Source organism: Rhea americana, unplaced genomic scaffold (genome assembly GCF_003343005.1).
Source record: "Rhea americana isolate MKP2758 unplaced genomic scaffold, rheAme1 scaffold_145, whole genome shotgun sequence".
Lineage (NCBI taxonomy): Eukaryota > Metazoa > Chordata > Aves > Rheiformes > Rheidae > Rhea > Rhea americana.
The window spans coordinates 47,274-64,819 of NW_028185539.1; the positions used below are offsets into that span (position 1 = coordinate 47,274).

Here is a 17,546-nt window from a genome sequence, read left to right on the forward strand (position 1 = left end):
CGTCACACTTCAATAGTTTATAAAAATAGCCTGATAAAGGGACCCTAATGAAGGAAAGAAATTCTGTGGAGAATAAATTTGAGTCTAGAGAAAACAARCTATCTCTGATTTTATTGATACTGTGACGTATCAGAAAATGTTACACACCTTAACAATGTTTAAAAAGCTTACTGCTGGCTACAGCTTGAGATTTTTTGCTGAAGACTGSTTGTTACAAAAACAACAGATCATTTCTGAAGTTCTAAATGTGACGAGAAGTGGTACTGATTTAAAAGACAGTGTATGAAATTACATGGCTAGTTGCCRTTCTGACAAAGGGGAAAAGAACCTCTTATGTAGACTGAAGATAAAAATTCACAGGAAGGAACAAAATGATACAGATCCTCCTCCTCTGTATGTAGGAGAGTGCACCACACACTGACTGTGTTCACAGGTAAAGCTTGGGTATGAGGTAGCAGCAACAATGAATACACTATGGGATCCCAAAGAAGGTAACTCTAATCCTTTAGATGGTTATTTCACATAAGAGCTAAGCAAAAGGACACCGAAACCTCCTGCAGGCAAAAACCTGCATTGACAAGCAGCATCTTCCAAGTAAGTCTTTCTTAATTCCTGAAAATCTGTAACTATTAAATATTCCTATCATTCAAATGTGATTAACAAGTGTAATGTTACATTAATAAACTCATGATTAACCATGAGTTTTAGCATCTGTAGTAGCATTCTGATTTTAGCAATGTACCAAAAGTCACTTTTTTYCCCCGAAATGCGAACATCAGGAATCACTGGACAATCTCACACCTTTGGTTTTACCAAAATTTAGCATTATATTTATTATCAAAATAGAACTTCCGTGAACCCGATGTTTCGCACTTGTCGAACTGGTCTCTGAAGCCGGAGGCTGCGACCCAGCAGCGCTGCGCAGCAGCTGCGGCGTTGCCGCTGTGAGGGGTCCAGCGCGGCCTCCCGGCGGACACGCGGCGCGAAACGCGCCGGCCCACTGGCGGCGCCTGCGCAGCGCTCACCCGGCGCATGCGCACCCCCGCCCAGCACCCAGCCTCACTGCTGCGCATGCGCCCGCCAGCTCCGGCCCACCGCGCCCCGTGCAGGCGATGGCGCAGCGGGAGGCGGCCGGGCGGCGGCGCGTGGGGCTGTGCGTGCTGTGCGGGCTGCCGGCGGCGGGCAAGTCCACCCTGGCCCGCGCCCTGCGCCACCGCCTGCCGCGCCACCAGCGCTGGGACTGCGCGCTCCTCTCCTACGACGACCTCATCCCGCCGCAGGCCTTCGGGCCCGCCGCGGCGGGGGCGGGGCCGGCGGCCCAAGCYCCATTGGTCAGTGCCGCCTCCCGCCTTCCTATTGGGCGGCATCGCCCGCTCTGCTCTGATTGGTCGGCCGCGGGCGGGGCGCCCTGAGGCGCTCCAGGGGGAGGGAGGGGGCGGCCGTTGGCGGCGCGCGGCGGCCGTTGGCGGCGCCGAGGGGCGGCAGCGCCGTGCCTGAGGCGCTCTTCAGCCTGCTCTGCTCTGTTCCTTCCTAGCTGTCTCGCTGGAAGTTATACCGGCACGAGCTGCTGCAGTACCTGGAGCACTTCTTGGAGGCTCTTATTAACGGAGATCGTTTGCCAGCCCCTAGAAGCAGAACTGCGTCAACGTGGGAGAGTTTCGTCGCCTGCTGTAAGGGGCAGGGGTTGCTCTCTTCACAGGGATCTGATGCTGGAGCCTGCCATTACTTCACAAACGTAGCCACTTCTAGACCACTGTATTTTATTTTGGATGACAATTTTTATTATCAAAGCATGAGATACGAAGTGTACCAGCTGGCTCGCAAATGTAATTACTCTTTACTCTGCTACATATGACTGATGTAATATTTGGATGCTCTAGTTGTTTTCARCTTTATAGCAAAATAACTAGCAAATGTTGCGCTTTAACTCCTTTTTTTTWAAAATTAACCTTGCAGAACATTGGGTAGTTCTTAATTGCTGAATTTCTAAAATACACCAAGTACGGATGTTTATTACTGTAATATTGGGAATTATTAGTTCATATAAAGCTTTTGTCATCTGTAATTCTCAGAAATTATAACTGAGCAGCCTGCAAGGTCAAATTTTTCATATTCCTTTAGGTTCAGAACTAGTATAGAAATTGCTAGTTCACATAAAGCCTTTGTCATGTATGTTGCTCTTGAAAATTACTGCTTGAGCAGCTTTGAAGGTGAAACTGTCTGTTTRTATTTTTAGATTCATTGAGCTTCTGCCAGTTATTTTTAGAGTGTCCACTTGAATATTGCTTGCAAAGAAATCGTCTAAGAAGTCATCCTTTACCTGAACAGACAATATATCAAATGGCAGGAAAAATAGAAATGCCAGATCTTGAGAATAATGCTTGGGAAAAGAACAGCCTCATTCTGAAAAGCTCTGAATGTGCTTTGGAGGATAAGTATGTTACTGTATTGATGCTCAAGTTTTTAAATAAGATCTATTTTCATAAAAAGGCAGAACCTTTTCACTATTTCTACACAATATGTAGAAAATACTCTGATGATTTTTGGAAGGCATACATACAATACATATTTTTCAGTTGTTTGGAAAGCTCATAGTCATCATCCTTTGCAGAGATTTTACTACTATTAGCTGTATTTCTAAACACTTGTTAAAAATCCATAAAAGTTGTCTGAAGTCTCAAGATTGGAAAACAATGGCTGTGGGTTTAATCATAATTATTTTTCATTTATCTTGCAGTATAAATATTATTTCACTGATTACCTCACAAGCTTAACTGAAAGTTTACATGTTTTTTTTCTCTGTGATACCTTAACAAAATACGAGAAAAATCAGCCAAATAGTTTCACTACAGATATGTTTTCCTCTTGTTTTTTTTTCAGTTTGCAGATTATTCACCTGCTGGCCAATGCTTTGGAAAATCCAGTGAAGCAAAATGAGGAAAACACAGAGCAAAAGGTAGAACTATTTGTCTTCAAGGCTTTAGTTCTTACAGATGAGAGTGAATGAATGAATAACTTACTCCTGAATTGTGTTCTTACCACTATGATGACAAAAGTTGAGAAACGCCTAGGGCATTTCTTAATTGCAAAAGCATGTATGTAAGAGTTAACCATATTTGAAAGGGGTAGTTGTCTTACTTTGTTCAGCTAAACCACTGAACTGCCTCTAAGTATACTGTTGTATATTCCGCAGTAGTAAAAAGAATGCCTTTTGGAGCTGTCACTCCACACAATGAGGAAAATAATGTTCATTTCTTAAAATGTCACATGTCTCAGGGAGTCACTCAAATACGTGTTTCAAAATCCAGAGGAGCTGGTTTTTCCTGTGCTAGTCACTGAGATGGTGCTATTGTGTTGACTGCTTTTGAGGAGTACTTCAAAGTTGATGGCAAGCTAAACCAAATTTAATATGTTTACATATATTCCTCCTTTTTGCTCATCCTTTTGGATAGGAAGTAGATCGAGCAATCTGTGCAGCTAGCACTGTCCATCAAGCTGATCAGACTTTCAGACGAATCATCTCTCAAACAATGAAGGATGCAAAAGGTAGGCATGGCRTGTTCTACTAGTTGCAGCTCAGCTGCAACATAGGATTGAACCTGGGAAATTCCTTTGGGGTAAATCATAAAAGAATCACCATCCTGTAGGTGTGATTGAGGCAATCTCCTTTAAAGTCCTGTCAAAAGTAGACTCAGATTCTGCAAAAAACTAAATCTGTAAGACTTGTCTTTACACGAGTATAAAACTACAGTTTTAATTTTCTTTTAGATAAAAATGTACACCCAAGTGAGATGAAGAGCCTGGCGGAAGAACTCAACAAACTCAAAGCAGATTTTTTAGAAGATATGCGGCAAAGAAGTCACCTGAAAAATCAGATTTGCCAGCAAAATAGTGACCCTGTAACAAGTGCRACTTCTTCATTCCAATATGAGGCGACCAATGTAGTCAATAAATATATTTTAAAATAATGACATGTAATACATTTTTCAATACATTAAGAGTATTAAAAACCTTAGCACTACTGCTCAAATTGAGAGATTTAGCTTCTTTCTTTCGAAGCTTGTGCTGTTGCATAACATCTGTGCTGTATTATAAAACAGAAACCTTGTGTAGCATGATGTGTTTGATTTTTTTCAAAATCAATTCAACAAAAACATCAGATTTTTAGATTTAAATTTCACAGAATCGTAGAAAACTAAGTATGGGAGGAACCTCTGAAACTTATCTAATCCAGTCTCTTTCAGGGCTAATTTCAAGGTAGATCAGGTTTCTGAGCCTCATCCAGCTGARTTTTGAAGAGCACCCTTGTTTTTTTCCTTACCCGTGTGAGTTACTTTCTTCACAAGAGCACAGCTTCAGCTGTAGACTTCGTGATGATCCTGATGGATAGGAAATTTACTGATGTTTAACCCCTGACAAGAGAAAATAATTTGCTGCTTAGTGAATGATCTGGACTAATTTAAAAGGTAGGGAAGAAAATTAGTAAGCTTTCATTCCATGTTGTAAGAAGTTTGCTCTGAGAACAGCTGTTTGCTTCAGCTACTTAGGGGACTTTAGTAAAGGACTGTTTCATTTTTGGATGGTGATTTACTCTGCTATGGCAAAACTGGTATAGTCCTGAATGCTGTACAGCTCTTACATGCCTAGGAAGGTATAAAAACAAGAAGTAGGATGGAGTTTAGGATTTCAAGCATAAAGTAGTATTTATACAATTCCCTACTTCATCTAAAGTCAGGACTTAAGACACCCAAGTTCCCCTCAAGTTCCAGTTTAGTTTCCCAACTGCCTTTTTGGATCAGGGTCTTGGCTTCCTTCTGCTCATTTTCCCAACAACAACTTTACACAGAGTARTAGAGATTTCAGATGCATTTCAACTTAAGCTCCTGAGAGCTGTCCGCACATACGTGCGCAAGTCCAAAAACGTAAAAGTTTGGTGTTGCCTTGAGTGTTGTGATAATATACACAGAAGTTCCATATGCAGTGATGACAACCTTACTATGATAAAAACTGATTTCAGACATGCAAACACTGCTGATAATAAGGAAATACAAAAATAGTGTGAGAAGGCATTTGGAAGAGGAGCAAATATGAAAGATTATACGAAAGGAGGAAAAGTGTGAAAACAGTGTCCTAGTTCAGCTCTAGAATTAAGTATTTGCAACTTAAGAAGCAGCCAAACACACTGTTCCCTCTTCTCCCTTTCTCATCCGATATGGTAATTCAGCTAAATGATCATAGACACAACTGAAGTTCACAGCTCCTTGACTCCAGTTCACCATTTGTATTTGCAACTTGTCCTAGAGGTGCCTTGACCTACCTGATGTGTGGTCAGTTTTGGAGGGAAACAGGAGCTGCTTGTTACATGCTTGCTCTCCAAATGACCAGATGCATCAGCTCCAGTTTTGTAGCCCATGTACAATCATGAGCACAAGGGATTCAGTTGAAATAATTTCACTRCAAACTATGAAAGCCAGTACACAGCTTTCAAACAGCAACTTACCCAAGATCCAGCTGTTGAAGCATATGCAATTTTAAGAAGAAATAACATTAAACTTAATTAGAAAGTGTTATTTTATTCATATCTTACAAAAGCAAAGCTTCACAACATGAACTACACTAGATATAGTTATTTCAGAACCTGCCTTCTGAAAACATTCACTACACAATAAAATTTATTTTACAACTCTAACAGCTTCCATTTTTGCATACAAAATATGCTCTTTACACTGAAATACATATTATTAACAAAGCAGGTACTTAGAAGCACATACACAAAGATTGCTCAATGAAAAATGCTTTGGCAGGGAATAGGTTTTCCTGCAGCAGAACATCCATTTGCTGTAGATTTTAAAAGAAGCTTAAAATTAATGGAAAACTTGCCAGCAAATTACATTCCCTTCGTCAAAAGAAAAAACAAACAAAACACCCTCAAAACATTCTGGAACAAAACAAATAGCAACAGATAGCTGTGCTAGAAAACACTGTTGAAATGTGTCTTCTGGCACTGAATTTTATGTTAACAAGCCAATCAACATTTTATGTCAAAATCATCTTTATCTAAACATTGTATCTGTGAAAAGTCAGCTGTTATTCCCTGTTAAGCTGCTCTACAGCTGGTTTAAGTATTAACAGAGATAACTAAGCTACCAACAACTTCAGTCTAATTTGCATGTTTGGTGGAATATTCAGTCTCAAAATACTAAGTCTGCATTAAGAGTACTATAAATAGTGCATGTTAAAAATACGTCCAAAAAAGATCTATAAAATAATCTATTACAATTAAAAGAAAAAAACCCTCCACAAGGTTAATTTTTCCAACTACAGGACTTAGCAGAATCAAGCTGTGGAAAAATTTCAGCTCATCCCCAAACTTTTCTGTTAGTACAAGTTAAAAAGCTAATCAGCACCTTATAATATATTATAAGGATTTGTTTTCTTTTGAAGTTAGTGCAGTGTAGCACGTGGAGGGCTCAATACAGAAAGTCCTACTAACCTAAAGCTCGATCCTACAATTTCTCACAAGTATCCCTCATTTATTCTGAATGAATAAGGTTTACTTGTGCAAGAATTATTAGGGTCATACTCTAAAACAATTTTGCAGAATTAATTCTGCTCTTTAAATTATAGTAAATTGTATATACAAAATCATGAACAACTATTATGCAAATGCACCTTCCAAACATACTCAGTAGTCAGAAGGAAATAGGTATAGTCAAGACACTGTTTGGCGCAACTGAACATACAGTATTGTGTCAAAAAACCTAAGAATCCTTGTCCAGAAGCTGACACTCTCAGAAGGACTATGAGGTCAGCAGGGATCCAACCCACAGATATGGTTGCAAACGGCACGATACCAAAGCCTGTTGCCTCATAAGAATTTCCCCTGCAAATTGGAGCTTGCAAAAGGGAAGATGGAAACCCAGTTCTAAAGCATTCAAAAATTTTTAGATGTCCAAGCAAATTCTCTTTTCCTTGGGTACTCCAAAGCAGAAAAAAATGATATTAATATATCACTGATATTAAATCAGTTATTACTTCTAAATAATTTGCAAGGTTTAGGGCTGGGCTTTCTTGTTTGTTTTATACTGAGTTCTATTACTAAGAATGTGATACAGTTCATCCTGAGGAATGGGATCCTCTCCTGAATGAGAGCCTCTTTTTAGAAAGATAATGCAGCTGTTCTCTTACTACCAGCTACTTTTATTAGTGACCTAACTACTCTATCTAAAATTTCTTCCAGAGGCATTACTGTTCACAAAACCATTTTACTAAATTGCCAAATCATTAGTCTACATACCAAAAAAAAAAAAAAAATGTTTACAGGCACTGCCAACAAAAGCCCTAACAGAACAAAAACTTTGTGAAAATGGATCAGAAACTGGGTGAAGAATGAAAGGCTCAAATATCAAATGTTTGTGCCCATCAGAGTTAATAATTTCCCTACTGATATCAGGAGGGAGAAAGACTGGAACCACAAAACAAAGATACCTTAGCTGTTGCAATCAATTCAATATTGGAAAATACGCCTTGTAGCACCAGAATCTGAAATAAGCAGATCTACTGGTTTCTTTATTGTTGCTAAAGCCTAAGAAAAAAGGTTTGCATTAGTTATCAAAAGGCAAGGAAAATTATCTCAATGATTTAATAAATGTAATGGCCTTTAACAATAATGTTTATAGTTTTAATATTATATTTTAGCCAAATTTAGGTTTTAAAAATGTAGAAAAGGGGTCAGAAGAGACCTATTATTTCTGTATTACTCTTTGACTAGAAGTGTCATGTTACAAAACTGGTACAAGAGCAATAACTTCTAAACAACTGGATTCCAGTTCAGTCAACTTTACTATAGTCCTTAAAGTAAAAATGGACATTCAAATGTATGCCTGAAGGTCCTCTGATGTACAGAGCTGATACAGTAGAAGAGAAACATGTATTCAGTTCCCAAATTTCTAATTCACTGAAGTGAAAATTACTGCTAAAGCTAAAACTTTCWGAAGGGTGTTTTCTTCCTGCATATTGATCTTAGGCTGAAGTCTCTGCAAGTTTTTCCACTGGCCTCAGGAAGCTTTAGCTCCCATGACAATGTCAGTCTGAACAACCCAAACATTTGCTGTTCAGATTCCAACCTCTGACTTCCAGAACGTTAGTAAAATCTTGTTCCTGCCTTTAGCAAAACATTACGTGCTGTCATATTTTGCTGATATTAAAAAGGGAATATAAGGGGAAGTTTCATTTGTCTTAATGCAAGTAAGAAACTAAAGTAAAAGTGCATGTCTAAATATGGGGAAAGTAGTTTTTCATTATTTGAAACATTACAAATTCCTGTGTAGCATATCAAGAGCTTTTAATAATTTTGCTAGGATGTTTTATTTAGGTTTATATTAAAGTGCCTGTCCATTAGCCTAGGTGCTTTTAAAGTTGGATGTACAGCATAAAAAATAAAAAATGAACATGTGCAATAGGCTTCATGTACATCTTCAGTTACCATTTGCCACCTACAATATTAGTAACAATGACCTAAAAACGTAGTCACCCAATATCCCTTTGCCTGCCTACTACAGTTCAAACCCACAAAAAAGCAGAAATCCTTCCCCCTTTTTCTGGCATGTCCAACAGGGTAACAAATGTGGGGGAGACTGACAAGACAAACAGAATTTCAAGTTAGCTGAAGTTTACCATAAACTAGATTACTCAACTTTCAAACATATAGGCAACCTACAGTTTTAGTTTGACCTAAGACAAAACTGAACAAACTATTTTTAATTTGTAAACTTCTTGTTTGTTTCTATTAGAATTTCTATCAGCAAGATAGAAGTCTAATTGTGCAAATTTTTAATATGTGTACAAATCAGTTTAAGGCAGTTAAACGTTTCATAGAACACGTATTATTTCTACAAACTCTTCATTATGACTAGTTGTTTAAAAATTGCCTCCTTCTTAAAATAGACATATAAAGCTATTTGGTAAGTAGTTTAAAATAAGGTGTCATGTTTAATTTTTCTTTTATATAATTAGTGACTGACAAGAAAGTGTGTCTTTCCCATTCTTTTCATTTTTCTTCCTACCATAGATTCAGTCACAAAACATTATCTTCTAGTTTTCTGCTGAGTTTTAAAAGTAACAGCTAAAGGAGTGTTTGAGGCCTAGCACGAAGAGTTTAGACTATATTAAGCAAAAACGTACTATTAACCTTTCAGATAAAAGTAAGTCTTAAATCAGATTGTATTTGTATGCAAAAGTTGCTTCTAACTTAGAAAGTCTGTTTTTCCAGTTTGGTAATAGCTAAGTTTTTAAGAATAAGTCTGTCTCCAAAGTAACCATACATTCATTGCATTAACCTTTCACATTTTATGGTTACAGTATTTTATCTTGCCTGGTAAACACTCTGATAATCGCATCTTATGTTTCAGGACACATACTCTGCATCTACGTTTACAGAGTGTTCATTGGTATTTTAAGTGCAATCAACTTAAATTTAACAAACAAAACATGTAATTGCATTCTAATTCTTATAAGCACACTCAGTTTTTTTGAAAGACTATATGTAAGTGACCACTACATCTTACAAAAAAATTCCCTGGCAAGTTTTATGACAGCATAGAAATAAATTTGCTTTGTCCAATTGCTTAATGTGAAAATTCCTTATGGAAATGAGCAAGTTTTCCTTCAGCAAGTATGAAAAATATACTGTAATATGTTAAAAAAAACTAAACAAAAGCATGTTCTCAGTCAATGCTGATTATGTTGGCCTCTTGCAAAATGGCAAGCAAAATCATACTTATTTTTACACTTACACCCACATATGTTGCACTGAAAAGGATTTTCAAACCCATGACATCCCATATGAATAGTATAAAGGATATTGTCCGCAAAATACATGTCACAGTGCTGGCAGTGATGCAGAAGCTGAGGGTCCTGAACYGGAAGGGTTGGAGCTGGAGTACTTGGTTGACTGTTACTTATACTGGGAGTACTGGTGTGGGCACTGCGATCACTGCTGGGTCCTGCCACAGGACTATAGTTCCTTTGATTGTGTGTAGGCCGAGGATCTGGGCTGGTTGGAGATGAACTTTGAGGAATATTTGTTGACACAGCTGAAACTACTGCAGGTGCAGCAGGCTGCTGTATCATGAAAGGCTTTTCATCTTGACAGGAGACAACATCAGGAGAGGCTGGATTTTGGTTTTCAGGTGGCAAGCTAGATAACTGCCCAGCTAACGTAGACAGCTGATTTAAAGGATTATCTACCATAAGGTCTTGATCTCTTGGCAACCCACTGCTCTGCGTTGGTTTTGTCATACTGTCATATGCTTCAGTCTGGATATTTGGGATTTCATGAGTGAAATCATTAAGGTAGTCTGGTTTCTGAACCACCATGGAAGGTGGACTCAAATTAATTAATGCTCTTCTGCTGTAACCCAAATTGCTGGTCTTTTTCTGCAAAACCCCCCACATTTTCTTGCTGCTTAGGGAAGACCTTGTACCCTTGATAGGCACCATTTTGTGTTTACGCCTACGATGATGAGATAAGTTGCTTCTGTCACTGCAGCGGAAGGAACACAATTCACATTTGTATGGTTTTTCACCAGTATGCGATCGCATGTGAGCTTCTAGATGACGTTCGTAAGCTGATGCAAATGGACATAAATGGCATCTATGTGGCTTCTCACCTGGAAAATTAAGAAAGATTATACCATAGCATTTCATGGAGCATTTAAAAAAAMCTTTTTGTGGAACAGAGTTGTTAACTGGAAGCTGCTAACTGAACAGTTCAAATTCAGCTCCAGAGACACTGCTAGTTCTGAGTTTAGTTGCGCATCTGGTAGAATAGTGGAGGAAGCTTAGACACCTCTGCTTTCTTAATGAACAGGAGTGAGCATCAGTGAARCTGTTTGCAGCAAGAGATACCCTGACTAGCAACTGCAGTAATGATGCCAAGGTCTGAATGCAATCATATTTGAGTAGCGCTCTTAGCAGATCTAGAATATACCTCATGTTTAAAGCACATAAGCAATTGACTACAAAAACATCTGTACGACCACCACTGTAATCATTCTTCATGATATCTGTGTTTAAATGTTGATAGAAAGTATCCTTTTGATAAATTCCAAACATTCTTATAACATAACTGTCCTGGCACTTCTATCTGAAAAACACACATACACATGTATGCACCCAAGAACTGTATTTTCTAGAAGGATTCTGCAGCCAAAGAGTGTATGTGCGTGCGTGCGCGCATATACACGTATGTTAAGATCTGGCATAAACAGCCCTGTAAGGACTGAGAGAAACTCCTTGCACACAGGAATAATGTCTACATGAGTGGCTTATTCCACTCTAAACCAGTTACACAGAGAAAGATCTGCATGCCATGTTGCAAGTCTTCAATCAAACGCAGCTGGTGAACTACTAATTGTTAGTTAGCTGTTACACTCAGCATTAATTTAATTCTGCAGTAAGCTACAGCTAGGTTACACTTAATAATGGTTATATGATCATGCCTGGGCCCTCACTACTTCAACAGATACCGAGCTGCACTTCCATGTTATCCAGCATGGATTATCTGTTTATTAATATAACTTACAGTGCTCTGAGGCTAATGGTCAGCTATCATTTCCCTGTTTTAATACTGATTCACTCACTCTGAGCTCTCATAGTCCACGCAAGCTGTGTGTTAGCCTTTTGTCATGCCTCCCCACCACATTTCTGAGTAGAACCACACTCAGAACTTGAATCTCCTTGCCCATAAGTGAAGAAAATCCTTCCTTGTTCTGGAGTCCCTTGGCTCTATGCAAAGAAACAAAGCGTGTCTTTCCGAAAGCACTATTCAGGTAATGGCTAAATGATGTTACTAACAGGGCACCATGTAGCGCTATATTAAAATTAAAGATATGAAATCTATTGTAAGAAAGCAAACAGGGAACAATACAGAAAAGAGAAAGGAGACTCTCAGCCAYGGATTCCTGTCTGTATCATAAAACCAAACAAACCGGTATAGTGAAATGAACTGCTGCCATCGTACAATCATGGGTACTGTGGTAGGCATCAGACGACACCTGAACTAGTAATCTGGCAATAAAGCATTCATTGTATAAAGATGTGTCCAAATTACAGAAGCTTTTTGATACACAGAAGACTAACATCCCCTGTAYCTCTCTCTCACTGCTAGTCAGCTTTCTGTAACTGAAGTAATTCAGAGTGCGTAATTTTGCAGCACACAGTGATGTATGCCTTCAATTCGGCTACCTTTTCCTAGCGCCTYTGTGAAAGTTTCTTTGATCAAATGAGTCATGCATATATCCTCCAATATTAGGAATACCTGCAGAAGCACTGACACAATAGTCAGCCCACACAGAAAGCTCTGTTCTTCCGCTTTTTCACAAAACATGAAGTCAGAGCTACCTTTTTGTTTTAAATAAAGCAATTCAAAGCACGATTACTTTTACTTGCTGCTTGTCTCCTACTCACTGTCCCATAATTCAGCTGTGCTATACTGCTATTAGTATTATATATTACGACCATGAGAAACAACTCGAAATGTTAGTCAAGGCACAAACCCAAAGTATTATGCTTCACCTCAAAAAAGGGGCATTCCCATTAGCTTGTGTAGCCCATGAAGTACTTGCAACTGAAGAACTACTGTCGGGTCAAAGATTCTTGAGGAAATTTCTTAGGCTCCCAAATTTTGGTTGGAATCTTTCTTGCTTTTGTACACGTTATGCTACAACTATGCTGAAATAATCAAAAAAAGATCCAGCAAGCACCACACGATACCTGGTATACTCTAATAGCAATTTATGCTTCCCATCACAGTGCTAGCAGTCAATCTATTCATGTGGGCAACTGGCTAGTAGTAACTGAGGGCTAGGGATGGGAGTTTAAATAGCAATAGTTGCATGCTGCCGAAGACATGGCATTTGGAAGCTGATGCGTTACTTCTGAAGCTCTAAGAACCTGAAGTGCTCCATTTACTACTTTAAATCTGTAGTACTTTTTTTCCCTCCCCCCACTAGACAACCCTGTTTTCACAAGCCCAGAAATGGCATTGTGGAGAATAAAGCTCTTAAAAGTAAACATCTCTTCTGTTGTCCACAAACCACGAGACACACAGGTAGATGAGGCTGTAGCTGCTGCTTTAATCAACAAGTCAAAAAAAATCGTTCAAAATACACTGCTGCTTTGCAAATCTGCAGTGAGCCGTGTGTCAGAATGCAGGTGCACAAGTCACAGTATTTTCTTCATTATTAGAATTACACAAAACTTCCATGGGGAATCCAAAAATGGCAACAGCTACACACAGAGGTAGCCTATGGTAGCACAGGAGGTTCAGACTGAAAATTTTGTAAATTCCTCTCAGCACTCTGATTTCTTGCTGCTTGTCCCTTTCTAACCCATCATGCATTGTAGAAACAAGTCAACACTGCAGGGAACATGAAAGGAGCACCAACTTCCCAGGAATATATCCCAGGAGTTTCTGCATAGAAGCAATAGTTTACAGCACAGTGAGCCTCTGACTAACAGCAACTATATCTTAAGATAGTTGCAACAATACGTTTTCCTTTGAAGCAAGTCCTTGAATGTCATCTACACAAGACTGTGGAAAAGAGTTAAAATTTTTTGGACAGTCCATACACCGACATACTCAAGACCTACACCAATTTCCATTCTTTGGAGAAAACACATTTTTTTCTTATTGCTACAGTAACCACCCCTAATGCTTTCTATATCATTTTAATACACTAGGTAGCTACTAACGTAAGACTTCAAAAAGATCTTTCGCTTGTGTTTTCTCTCAACTACTGAAAAGTCAGAGCTGATTTTATGAACAGTTTAGGATATTCTAACCTTTGTTGTGAGTTTTGCTTCTAATTGTTGGGTAACTAAGAACTAGCACACTGCTTGAAGATGTGAATTACAGATCATAACACAAGAGTCAGTATCATAATGCCTCACAACAAAGTACTGTAGAACATTTCATACCTGTATGAATTCTGATATGCTCTATGAGCCGTGCTGTTCCTTTGCTGGCGTAGTTGCAATATCGACACTTTAACTTTCCATCAAATGTCCTTTCAAATCCATCCACTAACATTCCTGAGTTTTCATCCAGTGAGACTTCAACAGAAGGATGATCTAGTCCATTCTGATCACCTTCTGTCCCAGCTGCAAATAACGCAGCAGAGATTTTGACTGAGAATCACTGAGATACTATGTACAATGACAACAGCCCAAATACCTTAYGCATTTTTACACCTTTGATCTTCAAATATACAGAACTCTGATCAACAAACCTTTATTAAAACAAAGATACATATACATCTTTTAGGAAAACTACTACCAGGAAAGTTTCCATACAGTYGTAGTAGTCTGCATAATTATCTGCAATGTAAACAATGCAGTCATTCTCAAAAAAGTAAAATCTGACAGCACTGAAATAAGCTTACCTCCCTGAAGTGTCTCTGCTTCCTTGTCTCCACTAACTGATCCAGAAATCATATTTACATGGTGAGTCTGCTGGGTAAGGTATTCCTGAAAATCTTTTACAAAGTCCAGAGGTTCTGGTTTCTTTTCACCCATATTCACACTTTAAGTTTATAATCTCTTCTGCCTGGAAGGAAAAATATCTTCAAATTACAAGTGTAATTAAATTCAAATGCAYTCAAAAAAAATCTGTAAGTGAAGGATTACTTCTGTAATGCTAAAWAATACAATGTAACTGAATACATAAATTGACAACCATAAAAATATTATTTTTAGAATTCTTAACTCATTAAAGATCATCAAATACTTATTACTGGAGAAACAGTTTTTAGCAACAGTAATATAAAGACTACATAAAATAGGATAAAATGACATAATAATCAAAAATCAACAAGACATTATTTGACTTGCTTTAAATAATAACAACCACAACAAAAACAAGAATAAAAAAGGTTGTACCTGAATTTCAGCTCCCTGCTAAGCAGCACACATACTCCAAAAGGTACTCCCAATAGGTCAGAATTGAAAGCAGGGAACACAGCTCTCCCACTTTCCCTGGAAGGAAGGAAGGAAAAAAAAAAACACATAAATCTGTTATCCCCTCTGCCCTCCTAAAAGCTGTAAAAAAAGAAACTTGGGAGAAAAGGTGGGGGGGGAAGACAACTCTTCGCTGCTGTAAATTTTATTAAAGTCACTTTTATTTTCAGCAAGAACTTTTCAAAAACTGCATCTACTACTTACTCTCACTGATGTATGAGACACTCAAATATTTTCTCTGGTGAACAAATGGATCTGCAAAACCCAGAGTCTGGGAAGTCAGCCATGGACAAGTGTAAAGCAGTCGCTGATGTTGGGAAACTGAGTGAATGTGACTGATTAGCAAGGATGGAAATAAGTCTTGTACAAAGCAATATTGCAAATTTCTCTTACGCTAAAATTTTAGTATCCTACTCTAAGATCTTAATCTATTTCATTATTTTGCATTTAAGTAATGAAAATATTCACCAGATGTCACTTATAATCTTTTGCAGTCCTGTAGATGACATCATTACAATCTCTATTTGCAATGAATTTGTGAAGACTGAATTTAGGACTCAGTCTGAAAGTCTGTAATAAAAAATGTTAAGTGACCTACAAAAACTCCAGTCCCAAATTCAAGACCATATTTAATAATAAACACGCTCCTATATTTTCAAATATATTTACAAATATTAGTTCATTTTGCTACTCTGCAATGCAACTCCAGTAGTTTAGAAGTATAAGCCAATCCATTGYATATTGCTACTTTGTTCTGCCTGTTAGATATAAATGAAATCAGTTTTGTCTAACATTTGCAGCAGATATTTCTTAAAATGTGTTATCTGCACTTCTGAAGTCAGAGGATAAAACTMAGCCCTTCACAGATGCCATTTTTGGCATTCACATTTCACATCATGCCTAAGTATGCTCAACTACTATAATTGCTACCACTGTTAAATTAGTTCTGAACACATCTTGACACATTAAATTTTCCTACCCTCTTTCAGATGTCACCAGCCTCCTCCAGGCTTAAGTTAATTTGTTTTCCATTTGTTGGGGTCTCCTGCAATAAAACAAAGTACAAGGGACATTCATTAAAAATACAGAAGGGCTATAGGGGACAAAGTAATGTTGAATTCTGACCCGGGCATCTTTCAGCAAATTAGAGCAGTAAGAAACAATAATTTAAGTTTAAATCACTTTGTATGCTGAATGATTCTGTGGGAATCAACACTAAAGGTCCATCTTTYCACAGAAGAATCTGTGTATCCCTTTTTTTAAGGCATAAAAACTTAAGYGCTTACTTTATTTAAGTTCTAAAGAAAATCACACATAATTTTAAGAATCAGATTGGGAGAAGACATTATTTGTGGGATCAACTGCWTAACTACTACATTCTCTGCCTCATAGATTTAGTTTGCAGAAGTCCATCCTTCACTACCTACTTTACCTAATGTAAATAAATTGCCACAATTTAACAACTGTCTCAAACATCTTCATTTGTATGTGCAAAAAGATATTCTCTGACTTAAGTGAGCCATTTTATAAACAATTAGGGTTTGTTTGTTTGTTTTTTACAGAGACACAATGGAATGTTCCCCTTTTCTTCAAAGAATGGTACAGATCAGATGTCTGATATACCCCTACTGCAAATTTATAAATACAACTATTGGAACCTGAGCAGACCAGCTCATGTTCCACATATCACATCCAATGATCTTAAAGCCCTACTTATAAAGAACAGGTATTACAAAGAAAAATAATTTTTTTGCATAGACAACTGTATCTTCTCCAACTTTAAACTAGTTCATATAATACTAGGGGTTGATTTTTCAACATGGGTGCAACAATTCAATTTAGCATTAGTTATAGCTCAGATAACACTAAGTATACAATCTCAAAAGTGCTGTAGGATGTGCTACTATGAAAAGCAATGTTATAAATATTTTGTCTAAAGAATTTTGCCAATAAATAATTCATATATTGGAGTAAAAATAATTTATGTATAGTTTTAAACAGTACTTTAAAAGTATACTTAATAAAAACTCAACCATACTTCAGAAATTATAACTATAAGAGAATGAGACAATATGACTGCAAGCAGTTATTTGCATCCCATTTCCTTGTAAGGAAATTGGGGGGGGGGAAGAAGGGAGAGGGAGAAATCTCCCTGTCACAGTCTCATCTCTTCCCTTACAAATGGCTTTAAACGGAAGGATCACGGAGGAAGGATCCACAACTCTACCCAAATCCTGCAACTCATGTTGTTTCACTCTCTTCCTCAGGAAGTTTCACGTGTAGAAAGGAAAATGGGAACCTCGATGCCCTGAAGCGTTTCTAGCTGCACTGCAGAGCCTCACGACGAGCCAACAAGAATTACCAGCTCCCTCCCGGACACCCGCGCTCTTGCCCGGCAGCACCAACACGCCCAGACTGCCCCCGCCGCTGTSTCCTCCTCAGCTGGCGGGCGGCGGGGGCGGCCGCGCTACGGGGCGGGGGAACAACCGGCGGCCGGGGCGGCCCGGCTCCCGCGGCACCGGCCGGCC

The 17,546-nt window shown here is 38.4% G+C and overlaps 2 protein-coding genes across 3 annotated transcripts; one reads left to right on the forward strand and one right to left on the reverse strand.

Annotated features, from left to right (window-relative positions):
- The first annotated feature begins 1,088 nt into the window (after window positions 1-1,088).
- PSTK (phosphoseryl-tRNA kinase) lies at window positions 1,089-3,992 on the forward strand. Of its 2 annotated transcripts, none has more exons than XM_085299091.1 (6): window positions 1,089-1,331; window positions 1,535-1,826; window positions 2,237-2,435; window positions 2,881-2,956; window positions 3,453-3,546; window positions 3,769-3,992. In XM_085299091.1, the coding sequence occupies exons 1-6, from the start codon at window positions 1,113-1,115 to the stop codon at window positions 3,966-3,968; spliced, it is 1,080 nt and encodes a 359-aa protein (XP_085155217.1). In that variant the 5' UTR covers window positions 1,089-1,112; the 3' UTR covers window positions 3,969-3,992. The 2 variants fall into 2 exon arrangements, with proteins under 2 accessions (XP_085155217.1, XP_085155218.1); XM_085299092.1 differs by having other exon boundaries at window positions 1,535-1,670.
- A 1,565-nt stretch (window positions 3,993-5,557) lies between these two features.
- Window positions 5,558-16,058, reverse strand: IKZF5 (IKAROS family zinc finger 5). Its single transcript, XM_085299093.1, has 5 exons — window positions 15,998-16,058; window positions 14,941-15,036; window positions 14,445-14,608; window positions 13,981-14,163; window positions 5,558-10,670 (listed from the first exon to the last, which is right to left on the reverse strand). The coding sequence occupies exons 3-5, from the start codon at window positions 14,575-14,577 to the stop codon at window positions 9,730-9,732; spliced, it is 1,257 nt and encodes a 418-aa protein (XP_085155219.1). The 5' UTR covers window positions 14,578-14,608; window positions 14,941-15,036; window positions 15,998-16,058; the 3' UTR covers window positions 5,558-9,729.
- Between the last annotated feature and the right edge of the window lie 1,488 nt (window positions 16,059-17,546).